Genomic DNA, 20,859 nt, shown 5'->3' on the forward strand with positions numbered 1-20,859 from the left:
TAATCAACCAATCTAACACTGACACACCTGACTGTTCCAAATAATCAACCAATCTAACACTGACACACCTGACTGTTCCAAATAATCAACCAATCCAACACTGACACACCTGACTGTTCCAAATAATCAACCAATCCAACACTGACACACCTGACTGTTCCAAATAATCAACCAATCTAACACTGACACACCTGACTGTTCCAAATAATCAACCAATCTAACACTGACACACCTGACTGTTCCAAATAATCAACCAATCTAACACTGACACACCTGACTGTTCCAAATAATCAACCAATCTAACACTGACACACCTGACTGTTCCAAATAATCAACCAATCTAACACTGACACACCTGACTGTTCCAAATAATCAACCAATCTAACACTGACACACCTGACTGTTCCAAATAATCAACCAACTGTTCCAAATAATCAACAACTGACACACCTGACTGTTCCAAATAATCAACCAATCTAACACTGACACACCTGACTGTTGACACACCTGACTGTTCCAAATAATCAACCAATCTAACACTGACACACCTGACTGTTCCAAATAATCAACCAATCTAACACTGACACACCTGACTGTTCCAAATAATCAACCAATCTAACACTGACACACCTGACTGTTCCAAATAATCAACCAATCTAACACTGACACACCTGACTGTTCCAAATAATCAACCAATCTAACACTGACACACCTGACTGTTCCAAATAATCAACCAATCTAACACTGACACACCTGACTGTTCCAAATAATCAACCAATCTAACACTGACACACCTGACTGTTCCAAATAATCAACCAATCCAACACTGACACACCTGACTGTTCCAAATAATCAACCAATCTAACACTGACACACCTGACTGTTCCAAATAATCAACCAATCTAACACTGACACACCTGACTGTTCCAAATAATCAACCAATCTAACACTGACACACCTGACTGTTCCAAATAATCAACCAATCCAACACTGACACACCTGACTGTTCCAAATAATCAACCAATCTAACACTGACACACCTGACTGTTCCAAATAATCAACCAATCTAACACTGACACACCTGACTGTTCCAAATAATCAACCAATCTAACACTGACACACCTGACTGTTCCAAATAATCAACCAATCTAACACTGACACACCTGACTGTTCCAAATAATCAACCAATCTAACACTGACACACCTGACTGTTCCAAATAATCAACCAATCTAACACTGACACACCTGACTGTTCCAAATAATCAACCAATCTAACACTGACACACCTGACTGTTCCAAATAATCAACCAATCTAACACTGACACACCTGACTGTTCCAAATAATCAACCAATCCAACACTGACACACCTGACTGTTCCAAATAATCAACCAATCTAACACTGACACACCTGACTGTTCCAAATAATCAACCAATCACACAGACACACCTGACTGTTCCAAATAATCAACCAATCTAACACTGACACACCTGACTGTTCCAAATAATCAACCAATCTAACACTGACACACCTGACTGTTCCAAATAATCAACCAATCCAACACTGACACACCTGACTGTTCCAAATAATCAACCAATCCAACACTGACACACCTGACTGTTCCAAATAATCAACCAATCTAACACTGACACACCTGACTGTTCCAAATAATCAACCAATCTAACACTGACACACCTGACTGTTCCAAATAATCAACCAATCCAACACTGACACACCTGACTGTTCCAAATAATCAACCAATCTAACACTGACACACCTGACTGTTCCAAATAATCAACCAATCTAACACTGACACACCTGACTGTTCCAAATAATCAACCAATCACAGCCCCTTCAGTCTGCACCATGCTCACCCAGTATAGCTCTTCAGCAGCGGAGTTGGAGGCCCCTGTTCTTCCTAAAAGTTTCTCTCACCTCTTTGATGAGAGATCCTACGTGCAGGGCTGTGAGAGGGGTCTGCTCGGCTGGCTTGATGACCACAGTGTTACCACAGCACAGCGCCGGGGCCACCTTCCACATGAACATCAGCAGGGGGAAGTTCCACTAGGAGACACAAAACAAGTGTATCTTTGACAGGCAGGATGAACACTTAAAGGGATAGTTCACTCAAAAACAATCTTTTAGTATTTTCTTCATTAGTCCAGTGTTGATATGATGCCTTTATTTGTTGCATGTCAGCAGCCAAGTTTTCAAGATTTATCTCTTTCAGTACAGCGATGTACTGTGATGATTTGATTAGAGAGCAAATCAAGACTGTTGTGCTGTCATTCTATAAAGTGACGATTCAAACAATCTGCTTCAAAAACCTCTCTTCTCTCTGCCCTGTTATTCTCCCTACAGAGAACTTAATGAAAGAAATGAACAAAGAACCGGACCCTCAAACACAAATTAGACAGCAAACGCGTGTCAGAATCCTAATGTTTACTGTTTAAGCCTGGTTAACTTTTACAATGCTTTGGATACAGCCGCCACAATTAGGGATTTTTTGGGATGTGTAACCCTAAAAACAAGCTTCCTGTTTTTCCTAAGCGATGACTCATGGTCTGCGTGAGTGCCAGTGGTGCTTTTAGTAATTACACGACGTCCTTCAGTATAAATTTCATTTTGATGATATAATCTCCCAAGTGGAACAACAGCCTGCTTGTTCCTTTGTTGCCGGAGCAACATAAGAAGATATATACTTATGCTAGCAGAGAAACCCATCGGCCGCATTCAGTCAGTCAAAATGTAGGAATAGAAATGATACCCCAGTCTGGTCTAGACTCTAGTGAACACGGTGCAATGTGATAGCCTTTACTCGAACCTACATGGATCACCATCCCACCCCAAGCTATCTGACCATAATATCATCAAAAAGGAAATATGGATGTGTTTTTGGATCTGTAAGGGTGCATCCTAAATGGCACCCTATTTGCCATATAGTGGGGGCCCTGGTCATAAGTAGTGCCCTATATAGGGAGCAGGGTGCCATTTGGGACCTTAATGTATAGTTGTAAACAGTCATGTTCCTGTAACGGTACACTTCAGTTGGATTAAGAGAGAGAATGCTTTGTGAAGAAAGGTAGAGATTAGGATTACATTTCCAGGCCAAGTCCCAGATTTAATTTCACCCTCAGATGGAGTTGAAGTTAGAGCCTTAGGTCAAATGCAGTTTTATTTTTTAAACCAATCCAATCCAAACTCAAAGTTTAATTTTTGTATCATTCCAAATAAAGTTGCATTTTCCTCAAAATTCACTTTCAAGAAAGATGTTACCTGAGAATATAATGGGATAATTTATTCTCATGCATTCCAAATGACACCCTATTCCCAATATAGTGCACTACTGCCTATAGTGCTCAGTCAAAAGTAGTGCACTATGTAGGTACTAGGGTGCCATTTGGGGCGTACCCTTATTTAACTATCTCGTTATTGCTGCAGCTCCACTGATCTATGACTGTCAACACGCATGCTAAGAGTTATATTTCTGTATGTGCCAGGGACACGTAATGCCCTTGGAGCTGAGGCACAGAATAATATGGTTTTTGGGGTGACAGCACTGACAGTTAAAAGCATGAGGAACGGCTCTTGTGTTTGGCACACACACACACACACACACACACACACACACACACACACACACACACACACACACACACACACACACACACACACACACACACACACACACACACACACACACACACACACACACACACACACACACACACACACACACACACACACACACACACACAATAACATTCTCCCTTGTCTCTAGAATAAAGGAGAGTTTTGGTGCCAACATGACGTCCGTCCATCACGATTGTAAATCTCCAACAGTCTGCTGTACAGTAGGCCTGTACTGTATCTGTGTCCCATGGCTTTAGTCTGTGGGGATTCTGATACAGTGAAGGTAAACTCACTGCACTGTACACCTCTGGTCGTTGGGGTGTGTGTGTGTGTGTGTGTGTGTGTAGGCCTGTACTGTATCTGTGTCCCATGGCTTTAGTCTGTGGGGATTCTGATACAGTGAAGGTAAACTCACTGCACTGTACACCTCTGGTCGTTGGGTGTGTGTGTGTGTGTGTGTGTGTGTGTGTGTGTGTGTGTGTGTGTGTGTGTGTGTGTGTGTGTGTGTGTGTGTGTGTGTGTGTGTGTGTGTGTGTGTGTGTGTGTGTGTGTGTGTGTGTGTGTGTGTGTGTGTGTGTGTGTAGGCCTGTACTGTATCTGTGTCCCATGGCTTTAGTCTGTGGGGATTCTGATACAGTGAAGGTAAACTCACTGCACTGTACACCTCTGGTCGTTGGGTGTGTGTGTGTGTGTGTGTGTGTGTGTGTGTGTGTGTGTGTGTGTGTGTGTGTGTGTGTGTGTGTGTGTGTGTGTGTGTGTGTGTGTGTGTGTGTGTGTGTGTGTGTGTGTGTGTGTGTGTGTGTGTGTGTGTGTGTAGGCCTGTACTGTATCTGTGTCCCATGGCTATCGTCTGTGGGGATTCTGATACAGTGAAGGTAAACTCACTGCACTGTACACCTCTGGTCTGTGTGTGTGTGTGTGTGTGTGTGTGTGTAGGCCTGTACTGTATCTGTGTCCCATGGCTTTCGTCTGTGGGGATTCTGATACAGTGAAGGTAAACTCACTGCACACCTCTGGTCGTTGGGTGTGTGTGTGTGTGTTTGTGTGTGTGTGTAGGCCTGTACTGTATCTGTGTCCCATGGCTTTCATCTGTGGGGATTCTGATACAGTGAAGGTAAACTCACTGCACTGTACACCTCTGGTCGTTGGGTGGGTGTGTGTGTGCGCATGCATTCTTCAGTCAATGTAGGTCAAATGGACCCCTTCTATTTGCCAAGTCACTGTGTTTAGCTGTAGTACAGCAGTAGTATGTGTTTATTACTTGTTCACATCCTGCAAGCAGATTCTACATGTATAATTATTTCAGAGTCACAAACACAAAACACTGGTCCTACTTACTGGGATGATGGCTCCACACACACCTACAGGCTCATGTCTGGTGAAACACATAAACGTGTCATCTGGAGAAACAACAACACAACAACAAGAGGCTCATTATCCATCTCTCTCCATGGCATCCTTTCTCATTTATTTAGTTTACAGTCTGTTTAAATGTGGCATCCTTTCTCATTTATTTAGTTTACAGTCTGTTTAAATGTGGCATCCTTTCTCATTTATTTAGTTTACAGTCTGTTTAAATGTGGCATCCTTTCTCATTTATTTAGTTTACAGTCTGTTTAAATGTGGCATCCTTTCTCATTTATTTAGTTTACAGTCTGTTTAAATGTGGCATCCTTTCTCATTTATTTAGTTTACAGTCTGTTTAAATGTGGCATCCTTTCTCATTTATTTAGTTTACAGTCTGTTTAAATGTGGCATCCTTTCTCATTTATTTAGTTTACAGTCTGTTTAAATGTGGCATCCTTTCTCATTTATTTAGTTTACAGTCTGTTTAAATGTGGCATCCTTTCTCATTTATTTAGTTTACAGTCTGTTTAAATGTGGCATCCTTTCTCATTTATTTAGTTTACAGTCTGTTTAAATGTGGCATCCTTTCTCATGTATTTAGTTTACAGTCTGTTTAAATGTGGCATCCTTTCTCATTTATTTAGTTTACAGTCTGTTTAAATGTGGCATCCTTTCTCATTTATTTAGTTTACAGTCTGTTTAAATGTGGCATCCTTTCTCATGTATTTAGTTTACAGTCTGTTTAAATGTGGCATCCTTTCTCATTTATTTAGTTTACAGTCTGTTTAAATGTGGCATCCTTTCTCATTTATTTAGTTTACAGTCTGTTTAAATGTGGCATCCTTTCTCATTTATTTAGTTTACAGTCTGTTTAAATGTGGCATCCTTTCTCATTTATTTAGTTTACAGTCTGTTTAAATGTGGCATCCTTTCTCATTTATTTAGTTTACAGTCTGTTTAAATGTGGCATCCTTTCTCATTTATTTAGTTTACAGTCTGTTTAAATGTGGCATCCTTTCTCATTTATTTAGTTTACAGTCTGTTTAAATGTGGCATCCTTTCTCATTTATTTAGTTTACAGTCTGTTTAAATGTGGCATCCTTTCTCATTTATTTAGTTTACAGTCTGTTTAAATGTGGCATCCTTTCTCATTTATTTAGTTTACAGTCTGTTTAAATGTGGCATCCTTTCTCATGTATTTAGTTTACAGTCTGTTTAAATGTGGCATCCTTTCTCATTTATTTAGTTTACAGTCTGTTTAAATGTGGCATCCTTTCTCATTTATTTAGTTTACAGTCTGTTTAAATGTGGCATCCTTTCTCATGTATTTAGTTTACAGTCTGTTTAAATGTGGCATCCTTTCTCATTTATTTAGTTTACAGTCTGTTTAAATGTGGCATCCTTTCTCATTTATTTAGTTTACAGTCTGTTTAAATGTGGCATCCTTTCTCATTTATTTAGTTTACAGTCTGTTTAAATGTGGCATCCTCCTCTCATGTTTTAGTTTACAGTCTGTTTAAATGTGGCATCCTTCCTCATTTATTTAGTTTACAGTCTGTTTAAATGTGCATCCTTTCTCATTTATTTAGTTTACAGTCTGTTTAAATGCCCTGCATCCTTTCTCATTTATTTAGTTTACAGTCTGTTTAAATGTGGCATCCTTTCTCATTTATTTAGTTTACAGTCTGTTTAAATGTGGCATCCTTTCTCATTTATTTAGTTTAAAGTCTGTTTAAATGTCCTCCTTTCCCATTTAAAAGTCCCTGTTTAAATGTGGTATCCTTTCCCATTTATTTAAGTTACAGTCTGTTTAAATGCTGGCATCCTTTCTCATTTATTTAGTTTACAGTCTGTGCCCTGCTGGCATCCTTCTCATTTATTAAGTTTCCCTGTTTGCCCTGGCTCCTTTCTCATGTATCTAAAAGTCCCTGTTTAAATGTGGCTCCTCCTCCCATTCTTTAGTCCAGTCTGTTTAAATGTGGCATCCTTTCTCATTTATTTAGTTTAAGTCCCTGTTTAAATGCTCATCCTTCCTCATTTAAAGTTTACCCTGTTTAAATGCCCTGCATCCTCCTCTCATTTAAAAGTCCCTGTTTGCCCTGTCATCCTTTCTCATTCTAAAGTCCCAGTCTGTTTAAATGCTGGCATCCTCCTCCCATTTATTTTAGTTTGCCCAGACTGTTTAAAGTCCCTGTGCATCCTTCCTCCTCCCCATTTGCCCTGCTCCTCCTCTGCCCCTTCTATAAGTCCCTGTGCCCTGCTCCTCCTCCCCGTTCTATAAGTCCCTGTGCCCTGCTCCTCCTCCCCGTTCTAAAAGTCCCTGTGCCCTGCTCCTCCTCTGCCCCTTCTAAAAGTCCCTGTGCCCTGCTCCTCCTCTGCCCCTTCTAAAAGTCCCTGTGCCCTGCTCCTCCCTCCCCATTCTAAAAGTCCCTGTGCCCTGCTCCTCCTCTCCCCTTTCTAAAAGTCCCTGTGCCCTGCTCCTCCTCCCCATTCTATAAGTCCCTGTGCCCTGCTCCTCCTCCCCGTTCTAAAAGTCCCTGTGCCCTGCTCCTCCTCCCCATTCTAAAAGTCCCTGTGCCCTGCTCCTCCTCCCCGTTCTAAAAGTCCCTGTGCCCTGCTCCTCCTCCCCGTTCTAAAAGTCCCTGTGCCCTGCTCCTCCTCCCCATTCTAAAAGTCCCTGTGCCCTGCTCCTCCTCCCCGTTCTAAAAGTCCCTGTGCCCTGCTCCTCCTCCCCGTTCTAAAAGTCCCTGTGCCCTGCTCCTCCTCCCCGTTCTATAAGTCCCTGTGCCCTGCTCCTCCTCCCCGTTCTATAAGTCCCTGTGCCCTGCTCCTCCTCCCCGTTCTATAAGTCCCTGTGCCCTGCTCCTCCTCCCCGTTCTATAAGTCCCTGTGCCCTGCTCCTCCTCTCCCCGTTCTATAAGTCCCTGTGCCCTGCTCCTCCTCTCCCCGTTCTAAAAGTCCCTGTGCCCTGCTCCTCCTCCCCGTTCTATAAGTCCCTGTGCCCTGCTCCTCCTCTCCCCGTTCTATAAGTCCCTGTGCCCTGCTCCTCCTCTCCCCGTTCTAAAAGTCCCTGTGCCCGGCTCCTCACATGGCTGAAAGTCCTGTTTAATAGAAGGAAATAGAGCGGGCAGATAGAGTCCCAATAACCAGACTATTAAGTCTATTGTTCAGAGTGAAATGTCACCCCTGACCTTCTTGGAATGGAGGGGCAATTAAAAGCGTCCCCATCTCTAACACCCCCCCCCCTCCATTTAATTGCTGCAATGTCCCCCCATCCTCGTTCTCTGTAGCAGTCAACTGGCTTTTTTTAGGGTAAATACAGTTGAACTATAAATAAGTTAAGTTGGATTGTTTATGCGATAGAGTTGACCTTAAACTACTCTGTTCAGCAGAATGTACTTACTTGGGGTGTTGCGGGTACTGAAAGGTTTGTTAAAACCCTGCACCAACAACTGTGGTTACAACAAGTCAGTGTGCCACGTTGCACATGCGTTGCAGCAATTCTTCCACCGATAGTCTACTGCGGTGCAACCAACGTTTTTAGTGCCCTCAAATCTAACAGCACAACTCCAAGGTAGGCCGACATAAAACACAGACAGGAAACGGTCTATTTAAAAAATACATGCATAATACCGCACAGTAACATGAACTTCCACCAACACAAGACATTCCAAAATCCCTTTTCACTACTGTACCACAGTATCTGTGCAACTAAGGTCCATCCTTCTGACATAGCAACTAGTGGGAACAACTTACTGACTCCACTGCTGCCTTAATGACACCCTATTCCCCATATAGTGCTCTACTTTTGGCACCTTACTTCCTTCCGTGACATTTTGCATGATCCCCATCCACCTCCACACACGGACATGTCAAAAGCCCAGCTGATAGCCTAGATAATGGGTTCAATCTGACACTCTCACTCCCTGACCTTGTCTTGTTTCTTCTATTGATGTATGTGATGATTACAGCCAGACAGACTGCTACACACCCAGGATCCATTATCTCCCTGTGTCCTGGGTGAGCCAACTCATCCCACACTTTACAGCTTATCAAAGGTTCCATTTCCATAGCCAGGGGAGTGGACATGGGATATACAGTAGAGTAGAGGGAATTAGACTGTGTCCCAAATGGCACCCTATTCCCTATGTAGTTCACTACTTTTGAGCAGTGCACCTTTGCTTATTTAGGCCCAGAGCGTTTTTTTTTTTTTTTGTGTTTTTTTTTGTGTGTTTTTTTTTAAGGAGAGAGGAATTCCAAACTCCTTTCGTATTTGTATTATTTTCATGACAGGTTAGGAGTAGAGAGACAGAGTAGAGAGACAGAGTAGAGAGACAGAGTAGAGAGACAGAGTAGAGAGACAGAGTAGAGAGACAGAGTAGAGAGAGCAGAGTAGAGAGACAGAGTAGAGAGACAGAGTAGAGAGACAGAGTAGAGAGACAGAGTAGAGAGACAGAGTAGAGAGAGCAGAGTAGAGAGACAGAGTAGAGAGACAGAGTAGAGAGACAGAGTAGAGAGACAGAGTAGAGAGACAGAGTAGAGAGACAGAGTAGAGAGACAGAGTAGAGAGAGCAGAGTAGAGAGACAGAGTAGAGAGACAGAGTAGAGAGACAGAGTAGAGAGAGCAGAAATATGTAGGGCTGATGTGGGGATCGAACCAGCAGCCCCATCTCAGGGGGTATATATATATGGTTCTAAAGGTGAGAGCATTACCTGCTCGACCAGACTCCGGGCCCAGAGCTGTTTCTATGTCACCAAGTTACTACTGGCAGGTAGAGGAGTGACCGTATACAGACTATTATACCAGGGATAGTCATCTTAGTCTGGGAGTTGTTCCTGGCAGGTAGAGGAGTGACTGTATACAGACTATTATACCAGGGATAGTCATCTTAGTCTGGGAGTTGTTCCTGACAGGTAGAGGAGTGACTGTATACAGACTATTATACCAGGGGATAGTCATCTTAGTCTGGGAGTTGTTCCTGGCAGGTAGAGGAGTGACTGTATACAGACTATTATACCAGGGGATAGTCATCTTAGTCTGGGAGTTGTTCCTGACAGGTAGAGGAGTGACTGTATACAGACTATTATACCAGGGATAGTCATCTTAGTTTGGGAGTTGTTCCTGGCAGGTAGAGGAGTGACTGTATACAGACTATTATACCAGGGGATAGTCATCTTAGTCTGGGAGTTGTTCCTGACAGGTAGAGGAGTGACTGTATACAGACTATTATACCAGGGGATAGTCATCTTAGTCTGGGAGTTGTTCCTGACAGGTAGAGGAGTGACTGTATACAGACTATTATACCAGGGATAGTCATCTTAGTCTGGGAGTTGTTCCTGGCAGGTAGAGGAGTGACTGTATACAGACTATTATACCAGGGATAGTCATCTTAGTCTGGGAGTTGTTCCTGACAGGTAGAGGAGTGACTGTATACAGACTATTATACCAGGGGATAGTCATCTTAGTCTGGGAGTTGTTCCTGACAGGTAGAGGAGTGACTGTATACAGACTATTATACCAGGGATAGTCATCTTAGTCTGGGAGTTGTTCCTGACAGATAAATGACTGTATACAGACTATTATACCAGGGGATAGTCATCTTAGTCTGGGAGTTGTTCCTGACAGGTAGAGGAGTGACTGTATACAGACTATTATACCAGGGATAGTCATCTTAGTCTGGGAGTTGTTCCTGACAGATAGAGGAGTGACTGTATACAGACTATTATACCAGGGGATAGTCATCTTAGTCTGGGAGTTGCTACTGACAAATGCTGATAGAGGAGAGAGGGCCTTGCAGATATCTACCAGAGGAAAATAATGATCTAAGCCAGTGACTTGCTCCTGAGACAGAGAGCGGGAAGAGGATAAAGGAGAGGAGAGGGAGGAGAGGAGAGGAGAGGAGAGGAGAGGAGAGGAGAGGAGAGGAGAGGAGAGGAGAGGAGAGGAGAGGAGAGGAGAGGAGAGAGAAGAGGAGAGGAGAGAGAGGAGAGAGGAGAGGAGAGGAGGGGAGAGAGGAGAGGAGAGGAGAGAGAGGGAGAGGAGAGAGAGAGGAGAGGAGAGGAGAGGAGAGGAGAGGAGAGGAGAGGAGAGGAGAGGAGAGGGAGAGGAGAGAGGGGAGAAGAGAGGAGGAGGGGAGAGGTGAGAGGAGAGGAGGGAGAAGAGAGGAGGAGAGGAGAGGAGAGGAGGGGAGAAGTGAGGAGAGAGAAGAGGAGAGGGGAGAGAGGAGAGGAGAGGAGGGGAGAAGAGAGGAGAGAGAAGAGAGGGGAGAGGAGAGAGGAGAGAGGAGAGAGGAGAGGAGAGGGGGGCAAACTCAGAGGCGTTGATCAGGCACTGATCTGGAGTGTCTGATTCTCAGCTAATCCCGACACAGACTGTTGCACCTCGCTGATTACCATCAGCCCCCTCTTCCTCTTCCTTTGTCCTCGCCAGCCTTTCGTCTCTCAACTGCCCCATTGGAATCTAATCAGGAGGAAATAGTTTTGTCTATCTGACGTCCTGCCGTGGCGGCCGAGGATGGTTTTTGACACTGCGATAGGGGGAACTATTAAGAGGACGGACGAGATGCCACCCTGGGCTGCGGACAATTGATGGATCGGCTGAGTGACTCGACCGCTAATGAACTTGTTTCTTGACGACTGGGCGGAACCAGTGGGCTAATCATATAGTGGACAGAAAGTCTATGTGAGCCATTAAGCCACAAAGGAGAGAGACAAGTGATTGTTGAGAAACAGCTTGATCAGATTGACAGGTCATGGACCTTTTTGGGAAATACTTTAATAAAAGCTGGCTGTTATAATGCATTATTACCTGTGATAAGCATATAATAACACTGTTTGGAAATGTTGTTGTATTATAAATGTATGAAATGGTAATAACTGGATCATTACGAGGTGACGTTATAAGGGGTCGTAAGCCTACGTGCATTTAACAAATCATAATGCACTAGGCGTGTAGGTGAAAGTAGTAGCCTGGCAATCTAAAAGGGTTTAAAGCAGCACAGAGACACTTACCTACAGGCATGGTTTTGCCATGTATCTTGTCGGCCCAACCGGCATAGTATCTAAGGGTTTTGATGCTGCCGTCCAGATCAATGAAGAAAGAATGAAGGAATGGCTTCCCAGTGTCTATAGTCTCCATAGTCTGTAAAAAAAGAAGAAACATTGAACATAGTGCATTAAGGCCACGTTAATGCAGGCTATCCTAACTTCTGGGGAACCTGAGGCAGAATCATCTCAATAGGAGAAAAAAAATAGCTGTTGTGGAACAAAAAATAACTAATAATATATGTTCTCAAAAATCTATTTTGAGAGTTTCTGTCATCGTTTACTCAGTCGGCTGCAAGCGCAGCACCATCAACCCCTTGGTTGCTACAAAACAAGGTTTTATGCCCTCGACGTGCTTGCGCCAAGAAGTGAACATGCTGTGGTAGTTCATGGGTTCAGAAAGAAAAGTAATAATAATAATAATAATAATGCTAATAGGAGGCTGAGGAGAGGCCAGGGTTCGGCACCGCTCACATCGCCAAGCACAGTTGTCTCTCTGTGTAGCCAAGGCTGCAGTGAGCTGGAACATTAGATGACCAGAAAATACAACACATCCATCTGAATCTGAATGTCATATCAAATGTTTTTCAAATCTAGATGAACAATCATTTCTATAGAGCAGAGGGGTGGACAAAAACCTCGACAAAAGCAATCCATGACGTTGTGCATTTGACAATATTTCAAAAAGTGACTGTACGTAAGTTACTAAACTCTTTGACAGACACAAGCTGCTTGAAACCACTAAGCCGAATGTGTTGGGGAAGAGAAAAATATTGTATGGTGAGACCCACTGTGTCAAACATGATTTGTACACTTATATGGTGCTATGATACTCAAGTTCTTTGATTGACTGTCTCAAGGGAGACACAAGTCAAGTGTTTACTAAAAACCTGGGTCCAATACATACCTCAAATACTGTAAAATCACCCTACTTGAAAGTATTTGAGGTGCGCTTGATTTACCTTGGGGTTTGGGAGAACCAATAGAGAATGATAGAGGACTTTGTATCAGTCCTATTATGGCATCTGTGAGCGCACTGGCATCTCCATTTTGAAGTAGTCCATTTTCTTCTAGTACTACTTCTATGAGTTGTTAAACAAACTGAAAGGGTGCATAGTGCCACCTGGAGTGTGTTGTCTGAACAGGTATCAAGTCAAAGCTGCCGATTTACTGTCACCTGCAGTTATGGAATGTTTGCTTACAACTATAGTCCATGAGCTGATCCCTCCTGATGACCCCGATGGAATTATGTGATCCTTGTGAATTACACTGACGAAGGCTTAGGAAGGCCGAAATGTTTGTCTATCTACCTACCCCCGAATTAACAAAATACTATAAAGAAACCTTGAATCTCATTTTTGAGTGCGGATCAGCTACATCATTTTGTGTTCCTTCTTTAATCCATTGGAATTCCCACCGATTTGGCTACTTCAAAATGGTGAAAGGCCTCAATGACACTGCCAATGCTAAATCAGACTTTTGGGCACTAGAGTCCTCTATCTATCTCTATGGGAGAACCAGATCAAGTGCAGACCCACAATGACATATGTAGGCTATCTGACCAATAAGATCTCATTCAACCCACTGCAAATGGACAGATAATGAGAGACGAAGCCACAGAGCTAGAACACCATTAGATTTATCCTATATCTTTTCATTGAGCTAAACGCTAAATCTGGTCTTTATTTCCCCCACAAACAGAACAGGGGTTAGCGTAATTAGCGATACCCCAGCACAAGCAGCCCTCCCAAAACATGTTTTCAATTAGCAGCCACATGCAGTCCCGTAATATGACTTCACTCTTCATCTGTAATGTTTCATTTACAAATCTGACTCCTAATGCAATCTGGAAACTCAATTGAAAAGGCATTGGAACACGTGAGAAGGCATTGGAACACGTGAGAAGGCATTGGAACACGTGAGAAGGCATTGGAACACGTGAGAAGGCATTGGTACACGTGAGAAGGCATTGGAACACGTGAGGAGGCATTGGAACACGTGAGAAGGCATTGGAACACGTGAGAAGGCATTGGAACACGTGAGAAGGCATTGGAACACGTGAGAAGGCATTGGAACACGTGAGAAGGCATTGGAACACGTGAGAAGGCATTGGAACCGGGCTTGGATCACCCACCACTGTAATATCTGATTTACACTGTCTAAAATAATCCAAGGTGGCCCAACTCAAGATCTTTTAGTAACTACATTTGTTCCACAGCCTTTTTGAGTTGACTCAACTTTTTGGAGAAGTGGCAGCAGGTAGCCTCGTGTTTTTCAACGTTGGGCCAATAACTAAAAAGTTGCTAGTTCAAATCCTTGAGCCGCAAAGGTGAAGAATCTGTTGATGTGGCCTGGAGCAAGACACTTAACCCTAATAGCTCCAGGGGTTGCTGTTAATTATGGCAGACCCTCTCTCAGGGAGAGTTGGGATATCGTTATGCAGAAAACAGAAAACACATTTCCAATTCATGCGTATTAATACACACGTGCACATATGTGAAATAGGAGAAATATAAACACCCACCAAATGATAAGTGTTGCATAAGCCTCACATTTTAAGTTGGCCAAAACATTGTTCTAACTCATCTATACAATGAATATACCAAACGTTACGAACACCTTCCTAATATTCAGTTGCACCCACCGGTCACCTACTACCATGTCCCGTACAAAGGCACTTAAATCTTGTGTCTTGCCCATTCACCCTCTGAATGGCACACAATCAGAACCCATATCTCCATTTTCTCGAGGCTTAAAACTCATTTAACTGGTCTTCTCCCCTTCATCTACACTGATTGAAGTGGATTTAACAAGCAACATCAATAAGAGATCATACAGTAGCTTTCACCTGGATTCACCTGGTCAGTCTATGTCATCAACTTAAAAATGTGTTTTTGATAGATGTTTTGTATGGAAATGATTTGATTATTGACAAAAGGCTGTTATATTATTTTAGGTTAAAGTAATACTACAATAAAACTATATTTTGGTATTTTGTCCATTAGTCCACTGTCAATACAATTCCATATCAGTTCAACTTTTTCCCAATTACGGTCTTCTCTTGTGACACACACAAGCACACAGACTCTCACAAACAATATTAGAATGAATGTCAAGGTTGTGTGAGGATTATATAGCAACAAGTGTAGAACTGAAAAATATATATTACTCGAGTCGCGACATACCAGCATGGAAAAGATTTTCAATCACAGATCATGCACCTTCAGCGTCTGGTGCAGTACGCACTGCACTGCTGCTGTCAAGTCTCTCTGGACAGCCAAACTAGATGATAGGCTACCTTCACAACGCAGGTGACAGATGTCAAGTTTACCAATAGGCTGCTAGTTGTAGCCTTCTACAGTCTAAAGACAAATAAGGTTAATAGGCCGTTCCATCCACAACTTACCGCTAGCAGTGCCCGGTCCCTCTCCATCAGGTCAGCGAGCTTGTGCAGGAGTCGCCCCCGGCTTGACACGTCCATCCTTCGCCACGGCGAGCCCCTCTGGCTGGCCGCTCTGGCAGCCTTTACAGCCTTGTCCACATCTGCCTGCAGGTGCACATCAACAGCTTTCAGACAGACAACTGATAACCGACCTAAAACATTTCTATGGGTAATATTGTTTTGCATAAGTTACAATTATGAGCAGGCTAATGATAATTGATAGGCCTAATTAATTTGCAAAAATGTATTTTTGTCTGTAGCCTAATAAAAGACCTTGACATTAAGTTGATAGACAGTTACTCTCTTGGTTTTAAAGGCTATGGAAAAGAAAATTAAACATGTAGGCCGAGACCAAAGGTCTTCAACCTTTAATTGACCAGGGACCCCCTCCCAGGTAAACTGGTGACCCAGGGACCCCCTCCCAGGTAAACTGGCGACCCAGGGACCCCCTCCCAGGTAAACTGGCGACCCAGGGACCCCCTCCCAGGTAAACTGGCGACCCAGGGACCCCCTCCCAGGTAAACTGGCGACCCAGGGACCCCCTCCCAGGTAAACTGGCGACCCAGGGACCCCCTCCCAGGTAAACTGGCGACCCAGGGACCCCCTCCCAGGTAAACTGGCGACCCAGGGACCCCCTCCCAGGTAAACTGGCGACCCAGGGACCCCCTCCCAGGTAAACTGGCGACCCAGGGACCCCCATCATACGTTAGCAAAAACATTGCCTAGTTAAATAAAAAGAATCATAATGAGAAGCAACATTAGCCAGAAAAGGAAGTATTTCATGTCTTGGGCGGCAGGTAGAGCGTTGGACTAGTAACCGGAAGGTTGAAAGATCAAATCCCCGAGCTGACAAGGTAAATATCTGCTGTTCTGCCCCTGAACAAGGCAGTTAACCCACCGTTCCAAAGCCGTCATTGAAAATAAGAATTTGTTCTTGACTGACTTGCCTAGTTAAATAAAAAGAATCATAATGAGAAGTAATCAACATTTTAAAATGAATAGATTTGGTAAATACTTTTCATTATTTTGACCTCCCCACATTATAATTGGAAGAGGAAGTGTAGTCTCTAACAGACTATTAGCTAGAAAGGAAGTAACTCCAAACAGATTTCCGCTAAGAGTTTTAGCTGTTTAAACTAAGGTTAGCCATGTCTTAGCAGACATGTCCAAGTCAAGAAAGCTAACCAGCAGTGAACGGTATTTGCCACACTTTTAGCCTATTGACAGATAGCCTATTGACTGGTAGCCTATTGACAGGTAGCCTATTGATTGGTAGCCTATTGTCAGACACTCCAGTCAGTGTATCAGCTCCAATGAGTGTAATTTGCTCAATATTAGGAGTTGGCAAGTAAAATTAAAATATGATCCTCTTTCCTACTGTAGGTATGTAATTAAAAATGTGTTTATTCTGTTGTTGCTAGCGATATCCATAAAAACAATGGAGAAAAAAACGTTTTAATATATATACAGTGGGGCAAAAAAGTATTTAGTCATTCACCAATTGTGCAAGTTCTCCCACTTAAAAAGATGAGAGAGGCCTGCAATTTTCATCATAGACTAAATGAGGGGGAAAAATCCAGAAAATCACATTGTAGGATTTATAATTAATTTATTTGCAAATTATGGTGGAAAATAAGTATTTGGTCAATAACAAAAGTTAATCTCAATACTTTGTTATATACCCTTTGTTGGCAATGACAGAGGTCAAACGTTTTCTGTAAGTCTTCACAAGGTTTTCACACACTTTTGCTGGTATTTTGGCCCATTCCTCCATGCAGATCTCCTATAGAGCAGTGATGTTTTGGGGCTGCTGCTGGGCAACACGGACTTTCAACTCTCTCCAAAGATGTTCTATGGGGTTGAGATCTGGAGACTGGCTAGGCCACACCAGGACCTTGAAATGCTTCTTACGAAGCCACTCCTTCGTTGCCCGGTCGGGGTGTTTGGGATCATTGTCATGCTGAAAGACCCAGCCACGTTTCATCTTCAATGCCCTTGCTGATGGAAGGAGGTTTTCACTCAAAATCTCACGATACATGGCCCCATTCATTCTTTCCTTTACACGGACCAGTCGTCCTGGTCCCTTTGCAGAAAAACAGCCCCAAAGCATGATGTTTCTACCCCCATGCTTCACAGTAGGTATGGTGTTCTTTGGATGCAACTCAGCATTCTTTGTCCTCCAAACACGACGAGTTGATTTTTTACCAAAAAGTTATATTTTGGTTTCATCTGACCATATGACATTCTCCCGATCTTCTTCTGGATCATCCAAATGCTTTGCAGCAAACTTAAGAAAGGCCTGGACATGTACTGGCTTAAGCAGGGGGACACGTCTGGCACTGAAGGATTTGAGTCCCTGGCGGCGTAGTGTGTTACTGATGGTAGGCTTTGTTACTTTGGTCCCAGCTCTCTGCAGGTCATTCACTAGGTCCCCCCGTGTGGTTCTGGGATTTTTGATCACCATTCTTGTGATCATTTTGACCCCACGGGGTGAGATCTTGCGTGGAGCCCCAGATCGAGGGAGATTATCAGTGGTCTTGTATGTCTTCCATTTCCTAATAATTGCTCCCACAGTTGATTTCTTCAAACCAATTTGCTGACCTATTGCAGATTCAGTCTTTCCAGCCTGGTGCAGGTCTACAATTTTGTTTCTGGTGTCCTTTGACAGCTCTTTGGTCTTGGCCATAGTGGAGTTTGGAGTGTGACTGTTTGAGGTTGTGGACAGGTGTCTTTTATACTGATAACAAGTTCAAACAGGTGCCATTAATACAGGTAACGAGTGGAGGACAGAGGAGCCTCTTAAAGAAGAAGTTAGAGGTCTGTGAGAGACAGAAATCTTGCTTGTTTGTAGGTGACCAAATACTATTTTCCACCATAATTTGCAATAAATTCATTAAAAATCCTACAATGTGATTTTCTGGATTTTTTTTCTCATTTTGTCTGTCATAGTTGAAGTGTACCTATGATGAAAATTACAGGCCTCTCTCATCTTTTTAAGTGGGAGAACTTGCACAATCGGTGGCTGACGAAATACTTTTTTGCCCCACTGTATATATATTTTGGCAGACCCCCTGCAGTCCCTGGAACCCAATCAGAACCAGATGAAGAGAGAAGACAGGATCAGTAGTAGTAATACAATTCTGTTCATTTGATTTAGCAAACATTCCTTATTTCCTCAAGTCAACTTAGTAATTAAGACATTGGCCTAATCAAACATGAATGTATGTTTTAGGTACATACTTTGTCTGCTTCTTCCACTTCACAGATTTTGACACCTGTTGCTGGATTGAAGGTCTGAAACGTCTTTCCTTTGAGAGAGGTGTGCCACTCATTGTTGATAAAAATCTGTTGGAAACAAAGAAAGAGCTGTCTTTAAAAAAGACTGTTTTACAACGCACCTGTTCATTAGGCTATGATCAGTAAGCAATATAACACAGGAGCATAACTCAAGTGTGTTTTTTGTTTTTCAAATATATTTTGAATGCAGTCTTTTGGATCCAACTCCAACATGAAGACATGGATAGCACACCAACAGGCACACCACCACCTGTAGCCTGTGCACAGGCTACAGACTAACATGCATTACAATAACATGACGAAATTCACCTCACCTGGTTTATGATGTCTTAAACATGTACTGTGACATTATATTATACCTTATACCTTACACTCAAGTTTCACGTTTTTATGGTCACGTGCACTAACTAGTACAGTACGTGCACTAACTAGCACAGTGAAATTACTTTCTTGAATGCTCTTTCCCAACAATGCAGTAGTACTATATATATAGTTGAAAACAGTTAAAAAGTTGTTTGTGCATACTGGTGTTTCAGATGTTTCGGCTTAATAATTTTTTTTTCACATGACATTTTCACTATTCAGTGATTGCTGCTATGTTACTTAATAAGACGTGCGTCTCACCTTGGTGTAGCGTATCTCTTGTACTTTGACGGGCTGGGGAAAAGGCATGGGAGGGCTCCCATCGCCATTCGCCCCGGTCACCCCGTTCTCTGTTGTTCCGTTCTGAGCCATTCTGCGTTACCGGTCCAGTCCTGCCACAACTGTATTCTCTCTGTGTGTCTGTCTACTGTCTACTGAGCACTACAAGCGCATCCAGCGGTCTTTATAAGAATGCGAAAATCCTCCCCTCTCTCTCTCTCGCCCTCTCCCCAGAGCAGCTGAGGGTAACCCAACTCTGCCCTTATCAAAATATCAGGCCCCAGTATCTGCAGCATGGAATCATAAACCAAAAGCCTCCTGGAATATCGTTGTTAATAGGAATGCTTAACGTAACAGGATAAAGATATAATGACATACGCGTTTATATTTACGGTCGGCTACTCAAGGACAGGTGTGGCAGGTACACTTTTAGCGTGTCAACTTATTTATTGGGGAAAGTGCAAGGTGTCAAAGTATGGAACTTAAGCCATTCAAATGAATGCGAATTACTGTGGATGCTTTTAGACTACAGATGGCAAAATTGTAGAACACGGACAGCAGTGCGTTCAAGTGTATACATTTCCAACACTCAATTCGTGCAAATATGTACAAAAAGTATTTCAGCAGATTTTGTGCGTTTTTGTGTGGCTTAATTCGTGTGAAAATACATACATTTTTGTGAGACTTAATTCGTAGGAATATACACACATTTTTGTGTGACTTCATTCGCAGATTTAAAACTTCAGAACAATCTTTTAAAAGTTATTGGAGCAATGCATTTTGGGCAAATGGTGCTCCTTTTTTGTGTCCCACATTTATTTATATACATATAAAAAAAAACATGTTAACAACCCAATATTGTTAATCAACCAGATTGTCACCCGAAATACTTATAATATAATAGTAGCCTTACGTTTTTTCTATGGTTGTTTTTGCTTAATACTTTGGGATATTGGTGCTATGTCGGATTTTATAAGTGTTGCCAAATTGGAGTTAAAAGCTGTATTTGTCAACAACAACAAAAAGGGTGATATCGATGAAGTCATTTGATTGGGGAATGGGGATACATTTCATAATGGGAAATTAATTCATCAACAAAGGTGGGGAAACAGAAGATCTAAAAATAAATTGGGTTTAAATTCCCCTGAATCAACTGCATGGTATTTGCGCTTAAGCCATATCACTGCAGTTAAACAGGTTAATGTAAAATAATGAATTAAGTTGGCTTACACTTATGACACGTCCAAGCCATATCACTGCAGTTAAACAGGTTAATGTAAAATAATGAATTATGTTGACTTACACTTATGACACGTCCAAGCCATATCACTGCAGTTAAACAGGTTAATGTAAAATAATGAATTATGTTGGCTTACACTTATGACACGTCCAAGGCCGTTTAATTATTATTATTACGGTCGTGTCAATCATGTTATACACTCAGGCTATTGTAAC

General features: G+C 42.5%; 1 protein-coding gene across 1 annotated transcript in view; it reads right to left on the minus strand.

Annotated features, from left to right (window-relative positions):
• aldh1a3 (aldehyde dehydrogenase 1 family, member A3) overlaps positions 1-19,574 on the minus strand; it is a 50,281-nt gene extending 30,707 nt beyond the window's left edge. Inside the window, exons 1-6 of the mRNA XM_046348959.1 lie at positions 19,387-19,574; positions 18,706-18,810; positions 15,430-15,570; positions 11,991-12,120; positions 4,971-5,032; positions 1,935-2,063 (exon numbers count right to left, since the gene is read on the minus strand). Of these exons, the coding sequence (XP_046204915.1) occupies positions 1,935-2,063; positions 4,971-5,032; positions 11,991-12,120; positions 15,430-15,570; positions 18,706-18,810; positions 19,387-19,497 (678 nt within the window). The 5' untranslated portion in view covers positions 19,498-19,574. The remainder of the gene's footprint in view (positions 1-1,934; positions 2,064-4,970; positions 5,033-11,990; positions 12,121-15,429; positions 15,571-18,705; positions 18,811-19,386) is intronic.
• Between the last annotated feature and the right edge of the window lie 1,285 nt (positions 19,575-20,859).

Source organism: Oncorhynchus gorbuscha, linkage group LG05 (genome assembly GCF_021184085.1).
Source record: "Oncorhynchus gorbuscha isolate QuinsamMale2020 ecotype Even-year linkage group LG05, OgorEven_v1.0, whole genome shotgun sequence".
Lineage (NCBI taxonomy): Eukaryota > Metazoa > Chordata > Actinopteri > Salmoniformes > Salmonidae > Oncorhynchus > Oncorhynchus gorbuscha.